At 40.0% G+C, this 19,740-nt stretch overlaps 1 protein-coding gene across 4 annotated transcripts in view; it reads left to right on the top strand.

The window, feature by feature from the left end:
• Positions 1-17,804, top strand: part of CDK5RAP2 (CDK5 regulatory subunit associated protein 2) — an 84,789-nt gene extending 66,985 nt beyond the window's left edge. For 2 of the 4 annotated variants that reach the window (XM_072882780.1, XM_072882779.1), the window contains exons 29-37: positions 30-146; positions 1,989-2,178; positions 2,394-2,515; positions 3,933-4,181; positions 6,055-6,314; positions 8,635-8,781; positions 10,813-10,951; positions 14,378-14,424; positions 15,306-16,372. In XM_072882780.1, coding sequence (XP_072738881.1) covers positions 30-146; positions 1,989-2,178; positions 2,394-2,515; positions 3,933-4,181; positions 6,055-6,314; positions 8,635-8,781; positions 10,813-10,951; positions 14,378-14,424; positions 15,306-15,365 — 1,331 coding nt within the window. In that variant the 3' untranslated portion in view covers positions 15,366-16,372. Of the gene's footprint in view, positions 1-29; positions 147-1,988; positions 2,179-2,393; positions 2,516-3,932; positions 4,182-6,054; positions 6,315-8,634; positions 8,782-10,812; positions 10,952-14,377; positions 14,425-15,305 lie in introns of all 4 variants that reach the window. The other 2 variants (XM_072882776.1, XM_072882778.1) reach the window with 2 other exon arrangements.
• The last annotated feature ends 1,936 nt before the right edge of the window (positions 17,805-19,740 follow it).

Here is a 19,740-nt window from a genome sequence, read left to right on the forward strand (position 1 = left end):
TAAATCATCTTTTATGCATATATTTATAGGTTCTGCAAACATTTTTATCCATGGCTCAGAGCAGCATAATTCCCTGACTTCTGAAATACATTTCCTGAGGAAGCAAAATCAAGTTCTGAATGCAATGCTAGCAAAAGGATCCAGAGGTAAAAATGTAAAACTGTGCTTTATGGGAGTAGACTGCAACTCATTTCAGATCAGAAAACTATAAAATATTAACAGTCCATTTGTTAAACTGACTTAACCATTCTTTCCACCCTTGAAATTCCGTGCTCAACCATAAGCATTAAAACTGGGGCTAACAATGATAAAGGAGTAGCAGTAAACTTCCTTCTTTCTGTTTATTTGTAGCATTTTCCATATGATATTCACTTTCATTTCTCCATTCTTCTTTTTGCATTCCTTTCTTTTTATACATTCTTTATCCTTCCCCCCATGCCTTTTATTACCAGTTTCTTGCTCCTTTTTCCCCATGCTTCCATTCTGAAGCTTTCTTAAAAAAAAAAAAAAAAAAAAAAAGACATAGAATAGCATTATTGCTGCAAATGAAACCATTCAGTACAGAGGAATTCAGAATGCTCAGAAGTCTGCTGCAAAGGGTTGACTGGACAGGCCAGGTCATGTTCTTCTTGGAAACAATTTAGAAGAGAACAGAACTGAGGGAATCCATTTGGAGGTCTTTGTGATCTCTGAGATTAATTTTAAACTTCCCTCATTTTCACACCTGTGAAGAGAAAATATTAAAAGTCTTCCTTCTTTCCCCCCAAGAAAACCAACAATTCACCAACTAGGTTCTTAAAAGCAGCTTAGGCTACAATTAGGTTGTAAGTCTCCATATTTTCAGACTGTTTGTGTAAAAGCACTGGTGCTTCTTTCAGAGTAATGCATTCTCTCATCTGTTTTAGTGCCTCTTGGTGCTTATCAGTTTGTTCAAGTTCTACTTTTTTAATTAATATTTCCCTGCTTTTGTTTGTTTCCACGTTTGACAATATGACCTGATAATATCAGGGTTTCTTTTTTATAAGAACCATGATGAATAGAGCATTGTTGCCCTTGTGTTTTAGAATAATGTCAGTATCTCTGGAGTTTGTGATCTTCTTTTCCTTTTATTCCTGGATGCACTAGAGAAAGAAAAGCCTCTTAGATACCTCCTGCATGTTTTGGTCTCAGGTGCTTTCTGTCTAGTCTCAGCTTAGGTTTTCAGTAGTGAAACTACTGAAATGATGCACATTTTTAACCGCGTGTGGGGATTACCATTGTCATACGCTTTCAACAGGACTACTGAAGATGAGGGAGTAATTTTCTGATTGTTGGGAGATGGAACAATTCCTCCCTGCTGTTTCTTTGCTAAGGTTGCTGCCTTCTTTTCCAACACTAAATGTAGGGTCACAAAAAACAGGGTCCCCATAAGCCTCTCTGATTGCAGCTGTCTCAGAATGCTCAGTTGCCCCTATCAGCAATTCTTTGTCACAGAACCAGTTTGGGGAAAGGAAAGAAGGACTGATATGATACGTTTGGCAGATGAATAGGGCTGGGAAGGAGAGGACAGAGGGATTTCTGAGAGACAAAGAGGAACGTGGGTGCAACATGCCCTGGAACAATCCTACTGAGTTCTTTCCTTTCTAAAGAGAAGTCAAATCCATTATTTTGTGAGGATTAGCAAAATTCATGTGCCTGCTTTGGGACCATGCTGACCCTAGTTGTTGAATACTATCCTTCTGACCAAATTCCAAGGTGTTGCGGGCATTTGGCATATAAAGCTGTACACAGGTTTTTATGGAGCCTTTGTGAGTCCTGGGGGTTAAATGTTGCATGTTACAGGAAATGTATCTAGCAAAAGTTGATAGAAAATTGAAATACTGAAATCCTAAAACTCACAAGAGCAGCTGTTGTTTTCTGACAGTCTCTAAAAAAGCTGGTTTTGTTAAAAAGCACAGCTTTAGTGGGTTGTGGGCATTGCAAATACCTTGTATTTCTTCTTGTTTCAGATAAACAAAAGGAAAATGAAAAGTTAAGAGAATCTCTTTCTAAAAAGAATGCAATTATTGAGCATCTTCATGAGGATTATGAATGCATCAAGAAAGAAAATGAAAGGTTGCAAAAACAAATTGGCCAAAAGGAGGATGAAACCAGATATCTGACATGTCAGATTTACAGCAGTCGTAATGAATTAAACAGGTATTGATTCTGTCCACATTTAGACATTCATTTGGAGAAGAATATTGTCAATGTGACAAGCATGTGTTTAGCCATAGCCATTAACATTAATGAGGTGCACAGATATATTCAAAAGGCAAGGGAAGAATTACGGAGGAAAGGGGAAAGGATTTTAGATTTTGAAACAAAAGGTAAGAATTTAAGACCTAACTTTGCTGTTTATTGGGACTTCACAGGTTGCAAACAGAAATTAATGTAAAGCAACGTCAGCTCTCTGAGAATGAGAAGTTACTGCAGTCACTCCGAACTGAGATGAAGGTTTATGAAAAGTTGGAAGAAGCAAGAAAGAAGAGGACAGGTATAAATGCACAATTGTTTCTATACCCTTAGCCCTTGCAACACTTCCCTCTCTGAATATGACCTTGTCAAAGGACAGCAGGGCTAGGTCACTATTTCTTTGTTTCTACTTGTGTCTGCTATGCAAAGTAAAACTGACAACTTGATGATAAAATGCTGCTTTTTACTTAGGAGTGTAACTGCGAGGTTGAGATGCGTGATATGTTCTGACTAGGCACACCCAAGTTTCCTTTATCTTTTTAGCTAAGCTAAAAAGAAATATTGAAGATTCAGTGGCTCAGGCTGTATAAGCTTCATGGGACTCTTAGATATTTACTTGTCATCTAAATACATGCTGCTGCATCCTCACAGGTAGTGCTTACTTAGGTAGCTTGTGCTTTCTCTTGTCTGAATATGAGGGTACTGTCTTCTCCCTAGGGCCGCGGAGAAGTGCTGGCACTGTTTTCTGAACGAGATGTTTAATAATTTCCTGTCCGCTTTTCTGTCTAGTGACAGAAAAAGGTGAGGGATAGGAACGAGACTTGCATGACTTCTTCCTACCCCTTTTAAAGAAGCTGTACCACCACATAGCTGTTGGTGTGGTTGGGTATAGAAGTGGAATGCTGTTCATTGCTGCATACTCATTACAGGATCCAGCAAATTTCCCATTGGAAGTTCTTGTAAAAGTTGATTTTTTTTCTTCCTGCTACTTTAAGTAATATGCCCTGCCATCACTGTATTTCATGTCTAGCTGCAGCAGAAGAGCCTTGTTGGCATAAGGCTTTAAGCCAAAGTTGGCTCAGGGATGGAAGCAAGTCTCCTTGCAGAACTGGTAATGTAATTAGAGAGTAGCAGCACCCTCCTCATGCAGTTGAGCCCCTTCCCACTGTCTGGAGAACAATTTGATTTCAGCGTGAAAGAATACATGGAATTGTTTGTGTACTGACCTCCTTCTGTGAAAAGACGAACACAGCCCTTGCTTTTTTCAGGTTCAGATTTGTTCCTCTGGTTGCCAGGTGATCACTATTTTCTTTTTTCTTCTGTGTATAAAATTAAACTCCCAATTCTACTCCATCCCTCCTCCGCACTCCGAGATTACCCATTCCTTTTACTTTCCCCAGACTGTGCATTAATGCACTTCAGATTTTGTAAATCCTCTTCATTCTCTTTTTATTATATTTTTTTTTTTTTACTTTTGGCATGAGACTTATTAGCTTTTATGGACAAAGTGAAAAATAATTTTTGGCTCTTTAAATCTTTTGAGGGTAGAAGCAATTAAGACATGCTTTTTTGTCAAACCATTATCTTAATGCTGTTTGTAGTTAATTCTTAATATTGAGGATAAAGCTGGCTATAATTTACTTGCTCAGCATTCTGATAATGGCTAATATTATTTTAATTGTTAAAGATGTTAAGTGTTTCTTTTGAAATTGTCTCAGATCCCAGATGTGATGCATCAGAAGAATTGCGAAAAGATCAGAATAATCCACTTGACTTGCATGAACTATTGACTGAAATACAGAGTTTGCGAGTGCAGCTTGAAAGAAGCATAGAGACAAACAAGTCTTTGCATGAAAAGTTAGAGGAGCAGCTTTCAAAAGAAAAGAGAGAGGAAGTGGGATCAATGTCAGCTGTGAATATCAACTATCTTTTCAAAGAAGAATCTCGGCATTATGCAGGAGTGAATGGTACTGTGCCATACATGCTTTTGTTATACTGTAGAACCTGTGCCTTGTTCTTTAAAGATGCTCTGAGAGCCTTATACAACATGAGCTGTACGTTTGGGAGCTGCCCATTGGCCTTTCAAATCCCTTTCCTGTTAGAGCTATTAGTGCATGGGGAGGTGAAATGCACACTGCACTGTCTTATAGCCTCCAACTGTCACTTCCTTTTCATTCAAGAAAAGCATTTGCAGACGGTCTCTGGGATGGAAGGATGCCTACATTAAATTGCCATAAGTTTTGCTTACCTGGGGGTTCTTTTTTTTAATGCAGAGCTCTATAGTGTTTGCTAAGGTGACTATGTATTACTCAAGAATGATCGATAAGTGCACTAAATGGTCTTTGTATAAATCAGTTGTCCCCTTTTTGCCCTTGAGGAATATTTTACCTTTATTTCAATCACTGTTAAGTGATACTGTTTTAGCAAATCAGGAAAAATGTAGTGTTTACACACAGGGTTAGATTATGGTCCCAAAATAGATGTACATGGCATACAGAGGGCACAAGAATGTTCTTCCTTGCTGCTAAAGTACTCTGCATAATAGCAGCTTTCCATACGTCCAGCATAAAGCCACCTCTCCTACTGCCTGTACAGGATACATTGTGTTATGGGAAGCAATAATAATGGGGCTTTTTGGGTCCATACGCTTCACCTGAACATGCCTACCTAAATCTTATGCACCACACAGAGCAAGAGCACCAGTCAGAGGATTAGTGTGAGAGCTCGTGAGACACAAAAGGGTTTTTTACCACCCTGCTTCTTTTGTGGGTCCATCGTGTCCAATCAGAATCATGCTTTAGATGAAATACATAATGAGCATAACTCTGCACTACTCTGTACAAGTAAGAAAGATGCGGAATGTAGCAGATAATATTTACGGGTTGCTACCATTCTCTGTGCACTTTATACTTGAACACTGTTAGGGTCATGTGCTTCATCTGGGGATGGTTCCTTAGGGCCAGTCATGATCAAGTAGGTGTGGAACAGCTATGGTGGGGAACCTGTACCACCAGTGTCCCCACATTGCATTGGTTCCTGGTTAGTTTCTTGATAGAATCCTAGATGTTGCTTTTGACCTGCATCAGGTAGAGTAGATAGGAGCTGGAGAAGCTCATTATTTCTTTAAGAAAATGGTGAATGGAGTTATAATAGCTTGGTTTGATATGAACCAGAAAGACTCCTTGGAATGTTAACAGCTGAATTTGTTAGCTTTCTAGATGTACTGTGATTAGTCTTTACTCATAGGTACTTAGGGAATTTGGAAGGTCTGAAGAGGAGGGATATAGATACGATTTAAGTATGGTATAGCTGTGGAGAGTGTCATACTTCTTGTGGAGTTTATGGGAAGCTTACGCTGGTTGATTAAAATATCTTCATCGGGACGTATCTTAGATTTTCTGACTATGACTTGATTTTGGGAGATATCTAGAACTGTGGATAGATGCTAAACAGATTAATGTAGGTAAATACTGGAAGATACATGGCGTGGTACTAGAAAATTAGCTGTGTTTCCCTGCTTCCTGAGTCCAAGTGCAGCATCAGCAAAAAAAAAAGGAACAGAAGTAGAGCTAGGAAGTTTTTTTTAATGCATGTTAACTTCTGCTGATATACTCTTCATTGTCCTGTTTTTATGTATCTTTGCAAATGCCCTGCTACCAGCAGAAGCATTTATGAGCTGCAGAAACGTGGACATTGTATTTGCTAGTGAAAACAGGTACATCCCAAAGTATCTTAAACGTGTGTGTTATCAGTATCCCAGACTTGCTGTTTAAGGGAAGTCTAGTGTCAATTAGTTCTACATGTAAGGATAAAAAAAATGAAACTATTTTTCTGTCCCAGGTACGCACTCAGCCTCTAAAGACGATTTAGACAGCACTTCACATTGCAGTAGTACTTCATCTTCCAGTACGGCATGTACCCCTCGTCTTGTCCCTGGACATCGTATGTGGGCAGACAAAAACGGGCGCCACGTTCTTGGCTTGATTGAGGATTATAATGCTCTGCGGAAACAGATTTCAGAAGGGCAACAGGTTTTAGCAGAAATGGAGGTTTCTTTAAGAGAGGTCACTGGTACGAAACTGCAGGAGTCTGGAATAAAGGTAAACAGTGAAAGCTGTTAGAGGATGGTGAATTTTACCTAGAGGTGCAAAATGTGTAGGTTACAAAAGCAAAGAACTAGGTTAATGGTGCAGCAGGCACCATTAACTGAATAACTCTGTCAGGACTCCTCAACCTTGACAGTCCAAGTCTCATCTAGATGCAGGCACCTATTTGTGATTCTGGGTTAATGTGGCTACGGATAAATTTGTTAATTCTGGTCCTTTAATAAGCAATCTCACTTTTACTTGCAACTTGAAATGAGGTGAAACTACTTGCTTTTGCTATGGAAATTGGTGATTGTTACACTGGAAACGATAAAAAAGCCAAACAAAAACTACAACAAAAAACCCCAGATGAAACTATAAAATGCTTTAGAAAGGGCTTAAACTAGGGGTATATATCAGTAACCTAAGGATAAAAATAATTAAGGAGATTTTCTTGTAATTAAGGCTTGGGATAAACCCAGGAAATATGAGACAGTTAAAAGAAATCTAATATACAGCTGACAAAGTTCCCCACTTGTATTCAGTCCTTTAGAAACACCAGGTGATAACTGTACATTAATGATTGATGTATGCTAATGAAGGTTGTTTCATATTAGGGAAACTTTTTAATATTTTTCCACTTCCTAGTATCAATTGAACACTTTAGCAATATTAGTAGCTAGTCTAGAAACTTGAATATCTCATTAATGATCAAATAATGTCTTCTAAGACATAGCGTATCGTCCTTTCTGCACCACGTGTGACACAGTGATATCAATTCATGGTGCTCTTGCTGTAGTCTTAAATATTATAATTCTTAAACCAATAAAATACTTGGCTTGTATTGAATAATGTCAGTCCTTTTCCTCTAGAATCAGGAGAATAACTAGTGTTTACTTATGCTAATTTTTTCTTATTTAATACTGCTAATTTCTGGATGCAGTTAATGATAGCATATTTGGGGTGGATTGAATAAGACAAATCTACCTAGAAGCTTCAACAAAAGGGAAGGAACAATCTGTACATGTCCATGGCAGCTAATAAGGAGCTAAGAAACTTAAACCGCAACAGGAAAGGCTTGGATCAGGCATTTAAAACAACACGCCAGTGGTAAAAATAGTGAAACACTGGAATGGAGGCTGTTCAGAGACACTGTTCCTGGAGGCGCTTTTAAGACCAGATTACGTGAATGTTTGCAAAATTACATGTAATGCTTTCCTGCCTTGGAGTGGGAAAGTAAACTAGGTGACTAATGAAGGGCCTTTTCACCCCTATGATTTTATGATAATGTAAATGTTATAAAAAACACGCTCAGTGCTCTTCCAAAACCAGAAGGTCTTAACTGCATGGATAAATTCACGCTACTTATTTTTCTAGTTATAATTAGTAAAGCTATTGAAGATGCAGTCTTCAACAATTCTGAAATTCTTTTTGTGGTATCACATGTGTGCTCACACAGTAAAATGATGTCTGAATGACACTTAAGACTCTCTGAAGTATCATATATTTTCAAATGACCTAGTTAAGATACTGATAATGACTGAAAAAGTAATCTCTCTGTAAGTTTTTAACTTGTTTTGTTGGTGTAAAGATAAAAGCAGTAAGTTTCACAATTTGCAGTTTCCTATCAAGCTTTACATCACTGAAGTTTCAAACTACTTAGCAAATGGGATGTTTTATGTGACAGGAGGATTCTGGTTAGATAACAATGCTAAGTAAGTATTCAAATGATATGCTGCATGGGGCAGGAACTGTGAGTGCTTTTCTTTCATTACCCTTCCTCCTTCTGTATCACCATTGCTTTGGTAATTCATTTGCTCCCCTTGCATTCTTCCCCTCCTTTATTTCACATTTATGCAATTTCTTCAATTTGGCTTTCTCATCTGTCAGCAGAGGAAAACATTTTATGTGTGTCCTGATAGTTATTTTAGCATTAAATGGAACAGTTTAAAGGGTCTGCTAAGGAAGAAACATCTATATTGCTTAAATTGATGTCTGTAATCATTTGACTTTCAAATAACGTGACACGAAATGCAAATGGAGAAAGAAGAGAGTTGCCAACTATTACCACGTGGCATAGCAAATCGAGTAAATATAATCCATTATTAATCATGGTTATTGATTAGGATAAATCCCCTCCCTTTCTGAAACTCTCAGATAATGCATAATTCAGCAGTCTTTGTAAACTAACAAGTTAGCTTTTGTGGCACACAATATCTGTGTACATCATCTTAAATATGAAATTATACTAACTGGATTTAAACCATTAATTAAGATTACATTTTCATAATGTTTTAAGCATAAAATATAGCATGTCTCTAATCCTATGATATAGGTACCAGACCAGGCATCACTGCATAGCTTTTCCACAAATATTCACACAGTACAGCAGATTTTAGAAGAGGCTGCACGTTTACTGAAACTTCTCTGGAGAGTTTCCCTTCCACTGAAAGCTGTACATGGTACTACTCATGGCACTCAGGTACTATCATGTTTCATTTTGTTTTGTTTTGTTTTTTTTTTCTGTGTGTGTGTGTGTGGTGTTTGGTTGGTTGGTTGTTTTTTTTTAACTGTTGTAATGTGTCAAGGAAGATGCACCCATTAGGAACATGTCATTTGGGAAACTCTTTTGAAAATCATGAACCCGGGATGCCTAGTCTCCGGGCACATGGATTTAGTTAGCTCTCATCAGTGAAGGCCAAGGCTGAATGTGTGCTGGCTTTCTATCCTGATCATATTATATACCGGGGGGTTTATTTACAAAATTCTTTATATTAAAGATGTAATCTGTAACCCTGTTACATGATATTCAGGAAACCTAGGCAGGTGGCAGACATTCCATTTCAACAAGAAAAGGGTTGGACTCCCTGCTATAGAACCAAATTCAATTTGATTAGGTATATACTAGTAACAACAGAAACTTCAGCAACTTTGATGTAATCTGAGCTACATTTTCCTTTCACGTTTTTGATGCCTAAGCTGTAAAATAGGATGCTTTTTTAAAAGTGTGACAAAACCCCGAGACAAGTTTTATAACATTTTAACTAAAAAGGATTGCACTATGCAAATGAATGGAAGTAAACTGAATGAGGAATGAATTATCTATACTGTCATAATACCACCACTCAGTAATGAAACTGTTTCAAACTCTGGCTTTGAAATAAATCTAAAGTGTTTTTACTGCGGTTTTTGTATGTATTTCTTAAGGGAGGCAGGATATTGCTGGAAAAAAAACAACTTTAGGAAAGTAAACATTTTATATGTAATTTTAATAACATTTTTGTTATTTTCTAGCATCCTTAAATGTGTAAAATCACAAAAGCAGTAAGAATGAACTGTGCTGTTTAATATACTTCACTGATGTTTCAGCTCCCTATTTGGGATGTCTTGACAAATGTGTATACTTCCATTTTTATCCTTATGTGTATATTCTACATAGACAGCTATATGTTGGCCTGGACTGCAGTATGTGAACATACCATACACACACACAGTGTGTGTGATGCATCTAATGCTTTACTGTCATACTGATCTAAACCTTCTTGATCTGGATCAGTCACTTGTCAAAATCTGACCTTTGTGTGGGGGGTCTGACTTCCCAGGACTGCACCTAATTAGAGTCTAATAGAATATTTTCTAGAGTTTGTTATCAAACATCCTGAGATCTTGAGGACATTAGCTTGCTTCTGATGTCTTAAATGCAGTATATGAAAGAGTATCTCTTGAAACTTGATTCTAAAAGATACTGAGCATTCACTGCCTTCAGCCCCACAGGAGCTGTGAGTAATCAGTTCTTCTGAAGAGCTAAATGCTAGGGGCAAATTCCAGAAGATACTATTATTTAAGAAGTGGCACAACAAGAAGAAAAATGTACAAGCTTAAGTTTGCACGAGGATCCATATCAGTCATACCGGCAGACTATGTCAGAGCTACTCGTAGTCCTGTTGTAAAAGATACTAACTATAACTTAGTTGGAATTGGTGGTGAAAACTGAACCTTGAATAATGATACTGTCAAATAATTTTGCAGTAAAAGTGTCCCGGTCATTTGTACAATGCCTTTCAGCCCTTTGATAGGCAGCGTCAACTATTAACAGAAGACTGGAAAAGGAAGCTGGAAGTTCCGAACCTGGCAGACAGGATACTTGCTGATCCCATAGCGCTGGCCTTCATTATGTTTTCTGGTTGAGGGGAAAAAAAAAAAAGAAGAGAGGAATGGAAGTTTAAAAACAAAAATAGGCGCTGGTGTTAAGACTTTTCTCAGACTAGCAGAAAAAGTAATTGCCCTAAAAGCCAGCTAAGAATTGTAGTTGTCTCTTGGCAGATGTCATAGAATCGTATGTCACTGGGGATGTGAATGTGGAAGGACAGGCACTCAGTGATGTTTCACTCCTTTAAGTGGTTCATACTCTAAGGAAGCTTGAGGGCTTTTGTACAAACGTATTTAGCAACTAACAATGTACAAAGTACTTTTATATAATGCTTTAATACAATATTTTCTTCTCTCAATTTAGGATGAAGGAATGAAAGCAGAAATACTTAGATTACGTAAGAAACTGTCTGAGCAAGAGAAGAAGTTACATAGCACAGTGAAACGCTTGCACTCCACAAACCAGCTGAAGGAAAACATGGAGAAAGTCATCATTGACCAGTGTAAGTGTATGCTTTATTACTGGTTCTTTTTTTTAATTTTTGTAGTCTGTGGCTACCTCTAAAATTGGAGAAAGAACAAAATGAATATAGGCACCTGTTCTTTTGCAGTTGCTCTGGCTGGCGTTTCCTTGTGCACACTCAGTTGTCACTGACAAATGATTTGTGAGGTTCAGACTGTACGGAACTGATGGAGCCTCAGTCAAATGGAAAGAAATTGTCCAACTACAAAAGGCTGCATAGAATAACGTGAGCAGCAGTTCATAGTTTTACACAACCCACTGATGTGTCAATCCATGCAGCTGCCACTAATTGCCAATAATTACTTGAGTTATTCCATTTCAGATATTGCCATTCCATTATAGTTTTCTATCCTACAACAGTTCCTGACAGAAGCAAAGTTACTGTTGCTGTAGACCATTCCAGCCAGTTTTTGATGTTGTCCTTCTCAAAATTGTGATTTTGCTTCAGTCTTGATAACTGTGGAATTAGGCTTTTAGATTTTCTGAGGTGCCTGTCTGTTGCATGTATCGCACTAGATGGTAGCTGAATACTGGGAAAAGCCAAAGCAGCAGCAAAGGAGATTTGTCAACGCTCTACGCCAGAGTGAGGAGTGCAAGAGAACAGAAGGCTCGGAACAAGGGAGACAAAAGCTTACTATGAGTCATTTTTTAAAGAAAAATTAGGACATGCTGTGAAATGGTATTTTACCCTCAGCAGCCATATCTAGAAAATTATGTGGAAACATGAAAACAAGTGGGACATGGGCTATACTGTAGCTGTGTTAAGCCAGGTGTCTGTTTTAAGAGATCCATCTCTTCTGCTTTAGAGTTTAATCACTCATCAGAAGAGATTTGCATGGAGCTAACTTCTTTCCTACCTTCCTGCTATGGCAATATGTGTATTGTGGGAGGAGGATGTAATTTTCTTCTTGGAAAAAAAAATAATCTATCGTTACCTTCTCTTAAGGGGTGGGACTAAATGACTCATTAGTCTGTGCTGGAATGGCACTCGTATTATCAGTAATTCATCTAGACTGTACAATGGTACACATCATACAAAGTTATGAAAATGGCCATAATACTATAAGTTACTCAAGTCATTTAAATGCAATGTAGAGGAATAAATGTTCTTTTGCTCCATAGCCTGTAATTTTTATACCTAAGGTACATGTATCTTCTGCCTGCAGATTTTATTTTTTTTTTAAACATTTATGGGCTGGGCTTTGGTCACTTCTTTCAGAATTGTTGCATTAAATTATGTACAAGTTACTTATATTAAATCCAAAATTATGTTTCGTTCAGGTTTTAAAGTTAAATAGCTCAGTTTGGGGTTGTCATATAAAAATCAAAGCTATTCTATTATGTCTGTCCAAATAATATCCCTGTGGTAGATTTACTGGTTTAGTTTGGTCAGTTCCTAGTGCCAGTGACATCTCGGACATACTGGGTGATTTCAGTAGGGCTGGGCAGAGTGTAAATCAGCAGAGGTTCTACCCTTATGGCCAAAATGTTATCCCCACAGCCACTCCACCCACCCACACTTTCAAAAAGGAAACAGTACATCTCCCCCTTATTTTGCTCACTCCTTTTCAGGGCATTCAACCTCATCTGAACCAGGTCCTAATAAAATGAAGCCTGCATTTTCTGAAGTCTCCTTAATGCAAAGTACTGCCTGGCTAGCAGCAGCTTCGCTATTAGTGTCACATCCTCTAAATTCTCTTCATGTACTGAATTTAATATTTTTGATTTAGAAAAAATCTAGTTTGCCAGGTGAAATGCATTTACTAGCAGAGTTCTTTATGAGCAGAGAGCACTCTGTTACACAGAAAGACCTAGATACGATTTTCTGTAAGTTTCATTGATTATGGGAATTATGGATGTCAAGTTACCTTTGCCTTAAAGAGCAATTTCAGAAATGTTTCTAAATTGCATCTGTACACAAATTCCTGACCAAGCATACAACCAAACTGGTGGATCATATGAAGCTGCTGGATTTTGTTAGGATGCTTGCACTTGTTTTTGTTATTTCTTCCTTTCTCCTTTTGCTAGTAAGAAAGCAAAGGCATCGCAGTAAGTGACCTTGCCTTCCTTCATTCTCCAAACATCCTGTTAGCTGGCCACTCCACTGAGGATATTCAAGTTCCCTCTGTTATTTAGTTGAGCATTCCTAAATATATTTAGAGGCAGAGACTGGAACATTCTTGTGGCTCGGAGTCTTCTGTGTGCTTTCTCTGGCAAGAAAACGCGTTGCTTATAAACCTCATCTGAACCTCCGAACATGTAACAATGCAGTGCCAAATTGCAGTAATCTGCCAAGGGTATAATTATCTCATGACAGCTATACCCTTGGAGTTGCTGGGTTCTTATTATTGTAATGAAAAATCTTTATTATGGCTAAATTGTTTATTTTTGAGACTGGAATATTAAATTGGTACTTGTGAATGGTAGTTTTCAGCAGTTATGGAGCTGACACAGATTAGAGAATCACAAATTTAACCTGACATTTCTAAATACCAGTTTTGTTTAGAAGCATCCCCTCCTCCATTCGCAGGTCTCGTGCTGTCCCCACAGAGGCAAACTAGCTGGATGAACAGAGAAAACTTGGAACCCTTCAGAGCAAGCCACTGACATGATTTCCCCTAAGCATATATAGGTTGCTTTGTCCTTGAACTGCTGGGGGAGCTGGCTGACATCTTTTGCCATCTGTCCTCTTCCCAGCCCATCGTCCCCCATAACCTCTCCACTGCACCATTTTTCTCCTGCTCCTGCTAACCACCCCTCTGCCCCCAGCCCAAGTAGGCTCTACCTAATAGATCAACTTGGAGTTAGCTCATGCACCATCTCCTCTTAAAATTAACAGAAAGTCTTCCTTTGATAACTTAGATCGAGGGAACCAGGTCATCGGTATTGCAGGGGGCTGTTCATATCTGTGGTGTTAAATGTAGTAATGAGCTATGCGTGTTTTCACATGTATTGTTGTTGGTACGGTAGAAAAACTTTAAAAACACTTCCCTGATGTTTAGATTTGCAAGGCAGATTATGTGCTGGATGGAACATAGGCCGGGGGTAGGAAGCGGCGTTCTAGTGATGGCCCTGATTCAGCCCTGCCCTGTAGGCGAGTGACTCCTCCTGCTCCTCCTGAACTCCCTCTGCTTGTGCAGCATTGCCCCCTTAACGTGGGGTTGTTGCAACTGTTGCTTGAACATCAGCCTGAGCTTCTGAAGAGGGCTCGGGAAGAACTAACAGTTCTGGATTTTGGCGAGTAAGAAAGTTGGAGTGGTGGTAGGGGGCTGTGTGTGATTGCCTGGTCGCAGCCCATCGTGTAGATGCGAGTTCATACATTATTTAATATTTGGTCTTATGACTTGAATACAGAGTATATAGAAAGATTGTGCAGTATTCTTTTTAATCTCCTCTTTCTTTCCAGTGGTTTTAACTCACGATGTTTTGAAGAAGGCTAGAGGAAACCTGGAAGTAAGTAAAATTTTTGCTTGCATTTAATTCCTTGGTATATACTCATTAGAAATATGCATTGCTGTGTCAGTAGTATTTTGCAGAATTAGTCTGACTTGCTTTAGGTTTGCTACCTAATCAAGTCTGGGTGACAGCAGTTTAGTATGATAAATATTCTGCAATGTTTGATGGTTAAATTAGAGTTTTATGACTGACCACATAAACAGCTAAACCCTCTCCTTTCTGATGCTTTCCCTAGATTAATATTCATGTCTGTCATCTTCTTCCAGAAGTTTATTTTCAGCAGATCACAGTCCAATAACCTGTCTACTGAATAAGTTCACAAAAGGCACCCTTATTTAAAGCTTGTGTATGTGTTAATAACTCGTGGTGCTTTTTTAAAAATATAGACCCAACAGGCAAAGCTTTTGCAAACAGCTATTTGCTAATGCAGTGTATTAAATTAGTTTGAGTGTTTAAGTAATCACTGTTCAGATTTGATTTCTCCCAGAAGGTTCAGGCTTTTGTCCCAGAAGGATGTAATATACTTCTTGACTCCTAAATCCCATCCTTCTCCTCACACCACTCTGAATGATTGTACATTTCCCAGCCCCTCCTTAAATTTTTCTCTAACCTTTTCCATGAATCTCTTCTCCCTTGCCCTCTAGAACACTTCCCTATGCAGCTGCTGTACTGTTGTCTCAGCCCTACCCGAGTTAGAAAGTGATGACATAAAAAAGTCTTTCTGCTTACGGAAGTCTTACCACTTTAATTTGAAGATTTGCTGAACACAAAAGCTCCTATTTGCAGATCCTTTTGCAGCATTGTGGCCCCGGGGTAGGGACAAATTGTGTGCATTTCGAGTACTGCTACATGGTAATAATTACTGTTTTTCTAACCAGGTCCCACCAGCTGAGAATCAAAAATCACCTTCGTATACCAGCAAAAAAAGGATTCTCTGAAGGAGAAAGTTCCACTAATAAAGACTGGTCCTGTGATGGTTGTTTGCTTCTTTATGCCTTACTATTTATTGATGTAAAAATGTTTGTTCAGCTCTTTTAGTGGAATCAGCCTTTGACACAAAAAAAAAAAAGAAAAAGAAATCTTTTGGTAAATAACTTATTTAACATTTTCTGTAATGTAAAAGATGGTTTTTAATATTTATTACAGAAGCAAGGTACTGGAGGTATTGAAGAAAAATCCAGATTTTTTTAAAGTTGGCTCATTTGAAATTTTATATTTGTACTTGTCATGTTATAAAACTATTTGTTGTTATAGTCAAACAGGTCCAGAAAGAATCAAGAATCACCTTCCACACCGGTTCTCTACTGCTAAAAGAATGTAGGTTAAAAAAAAAAATAAATCTGCCAGTTGTCATTGTTTTGTAGCAATGAGAAATGTTCAATATTTTAAAGCATTTTAAACATATCTGGAAGATTCTTCTGGAAGCTGCCTGACGCTGAGCTTTCTTATTGCCCTATTAGAAACTTAGATTGATGTTACATCTGAAAATATTACTTAGAATCAGACAATTAAAATGAAAAATAGTCACAAAGGTGTCTGAGTTATTTTGTTTGAAACAACAGACTTTGAGCACTTCTTATTAAACAAAGAAGCCACATTAGAGTGTTCGTTTCCTGAGTTCAGCTAAAATTAATCCAGTCCTTAGCGGCAGTGTTTGTAAGGTATGGTAGAAGCACTGGCCCTGGCTAAGTGGGGGTGTTGGAAACTTGCTTTCAAGAAGCCATAGTCGAAAGACATCTTGCTGTTGGCAAAACATTAATGTCGTCCTCCCTCACCCGCCCTGGGATCTGTACAGAGAGGGCAGAAGGCCACGGGAGGGACACGGCCGAACAATTTTGAAATCCATTTTTGAAATCCATTTTGAAATCCAAACTCTGGAAAATATTTCTTAAATTTAAATAAAAACCCCTAGTAAAAGATTTCTCTCCCGTGTTGATACATATAATAGTGATGTTTCGGCCAGGCCAGAGAACAGCAGCACAAAACACGCCTCGTTGCGCTCCCCTTGTGCTCCACCCATCCTGCCCGCTGCCTTTCCCATTTTGCCTTCAGGTTGAGCTGCCCCAGCACTCGGTTTCACAGCAGAGCTGGCTACCCGCAACCGCCTCAGTGGCACCAAGGGACCTGGGAAGATAGTTTAGTTTAACCCTAACAAGACCATAATTTAAAGTGATTGTTGGTTACAAAAGTAGACTTTACGGTGCAATCATGGCTTTATCAAACTAAACAAGTTTCACACAAAGTGTGATTCCCCCCCCCTCCCCAAGTTGATGATGTCCCCATTATACAAGATAACTTGCCCTCGTCGTCCAAGAAGGTTAGCACCAGGTCTGGGAAATCTCAGCACAGAGTTGTGGTTATATTGGGTCCTTAGATATTGCACTCTAGAGAATAACCAACATCTACTAGGCTGTCACCAAAATATGGATTTGTGCTTGCTGAAACATGGCTGTGGAGATAGGCAGCTGTTAACCCCCTGCGCTGGTGAAGAGCCGGGGGCCATTCTGACTGGTCTGGTCGTACGTGCACAACATGTAGAGGCCAAGACAAGTCCAAATAGCTCCCTTCAATTGTTCAAATTAGTTTCCCAACAGTTGGATGATCTTCAGCTAACTCCAAATACCACAAAGATGCTTTAAATCACTCTGCTTCTAAATTGCAGCCTGGTATTAAATGGTCGGAGCTGTTGCATCCTCCCTTGGGGCAGACCCGCACCCCTAAGTTCTGGGTGGTTGCCAGTACGGTAGCTAGGCGTTGCAGATAATCTGGTTAGTGGGGTGGTCTGTCACATTCTGCACTCCCACACAACCATTGTGCATGTGAGTTTTTATTTAAGAAAAACGACATAAAGCCATGCACTTTCAGGGTGCCCATTTCCGTGGTCTCTGGTATAACCTGCTTTTTTTTGCAAGTTCACAGCAATGGGCTTTCTCTGAAGTATGAAAGTGGATTTAATGGGCAGTCCCCCAGCCTCCCCGGAGGTGTCCTGCTCTGCGAAACGTTTCGTGCCTTGGAGATCCCAACCTACAGCCCTCACCTGAGCTGGCCTGAACCTCCATCTCAAGTTACGGCTGCTGGGCACCTCTAGGCCATCGAGGCAAATGAAAGCTCAATACCAAAACGTCGTTGTCTTTAGCTGACAGCAGAGGGAGGCAAACTCATTTGTCTGGATTAGAGGAAAGACGCCAGAAAAATTGGAAAAGTTAAAAATAAACTTTGCAAATTGAAAAAGGGGGAGGTAAGGGAAGAGCATGCAGTCAAACTTGTTCTTCAGTCTCTTCACACATTATTGTCCTCACAGCTCACTAAAAACGTCAAGTTAATTTTACTAAGTAGCTAAATTATAGACACTCAGATGTAATCAGAATCTGCTATACATTTCAACTTTCAAAATTAATCATCCTACGTTTTTGAGTTATAACACCTGAAGGAAACAGCTGTACGTCTATATATAGTACACCCGCCTCTCTTGGTCTTCTCACAGCCTTTTTCCCCCCCACACCATCTGTACTTAAAAATAAATAAATAAAATGTTTCCCTTTCCTGAGGTGAGTTGCCACTTACTTAATAGTCCCTGCTGTGCCCTCTCGGGGCTCTTCTCCTCACCCCTTTTTCCTTCCGATCAGCTCCGATTGCTGCATCCAGTTCCCAGCCGCGCGGGCGCTGGGCAGGCCAAGGGGACGTAGTCACTGCTGAGATCTGGTTACCTGGGGGGGGGGGGGAATGTAGTATATCATTACTTCTTTAAAAACAGATGATCCTGCGAGATCAAAGTATTTCATCTTAATGAGAAGTGCCTCTTAAACACACACAATTTACTGGGCTGGTTTAAAAATAATTAAAAAAAAAAAAGACGCTTACCAGATGGAGGGCTGCAGAAGACAAAGCTTATGGAGTGTTAAACTTTGTTCCCATTAAACGAAATTAAATTTTCCTTTAAAAATAATTATGCGGGAGAAAAATAAGCAGTGTAAGCAAATGGAATTAAAGGAGGGGCTCATTTGCTTAGTGAATTCTGCCTGTACTTTCATTATATGGGCAAGGTGATTTGAAACATTACTGAGAGAGTAGTTCAGGAGCGAGCGTTCGAGTAGGTGAGGGGAGACCCGCGGGGCTGGTGTCGTCACCCGTGACCCCGAACCTCTCCGCTCTTTCCCAGGCCTGCAGGCAGGAGCCAGGCTGTGGTCGTTCTTACAGGACGCTGAAGGCCTGTTGAGATTAAGGGGGATAAAAGAAAAGAAAAGGCTTTTTCCTTCTCTTTAGGCCCCCTACAATATGTGCGGCTACGTATGAGCAGTGAATAAAGGAAATATTTAGTACCATTGGTGACATTACAGATACGCACCCGTACCTGGTGCTGCCGGCCAGCCCCGAGCCACCCCTCCAGGGCAGCACAGCTGGGAAGCTGCGGTCGCAGCTTAAGAACACCATTATAATTACCTCTGCCAAAGAGAACAAATAGAAATAATATTCAAAATCACAGGTGGCTGGTTGTATTAAAAATAAATCAATGCTAATGCATTCAAGCGTTTGAAAACAAAAGCGCAGCAGCTCTGTGTGGTATTTTAATCTCGACAAAAGCTGCCAGTTCCGTTTTTGCGAGGGAGCCGGTGAGGCTTTGCGGATGCCGTCTGCCGGGGCGGAGAGAGTGAGGTCCTCTCGGGGCTCCGGGGAGGGGGACAGGGTTATGGGGGGGACGGGGCAGAGCCCTCGCCACCAGCTGCGTCCTGAAAAGCCGAGCAGAGGGGAACGCACCCTCCTTACATTTTGGGTTTATTTTAAACACTCCCGAACTAGACGGAAAGCAAATCCTGTCATCACTTCCAAATCCAACAGAAATCACAATATGGGAAGGAAAAGATATAAAAAGAAAGCGGCAACACTCTTCGTAATTCTATTGACACCAAAATCCTGATTTAAAAGCAGCCAAAACCCGACCCCTGGTCACCCGCAGACACAAGCTGCATGAAGCCGTGGGTACCCAGAGCTTTTCCACCCGGGCAGGTGTGGGCTGTGGGTTAAAGCACGACCCTGGAAGCAGCTGCATGGCTTTGCTGTGAGCGAGATCCCCTGCAAGGTCAAAGCACTCAAGTGCAAACGCGCCCACGCTACTACACGCGTTAAAGCCCTTTGATGCACCCCAGCAACTGCTGCTGGGTGCCTGCGCACAGCGATTCGCCCCTCTGGGCGCGGGTTCTGCTGCTGGTGGAGGGCATTTGGCCTCTGGACGTTGCAAACACGCGCGGCCACAGCCGTGTCGCAGGCAGCGTGCGCCGGGGATGCCGTGCCCTGGCCGGGCCTCGCAGGCTGATA

The sequence above is a fragment of the Ciconia boyciana genome, chromosome 18 (genome assembly GCF_034638445.1).
Source record: "Ciconia boyciana chromosome 18, ASM3463844v1, whole genome shotgun sequence".
Classification (NCBI taxonomy): domain Eukaryota; kingdom Metazoa; phylum Chordata; class Aves; order Ciconiiformes; family Ciconiidae; genus Ciconia; species Ciconia boyciana.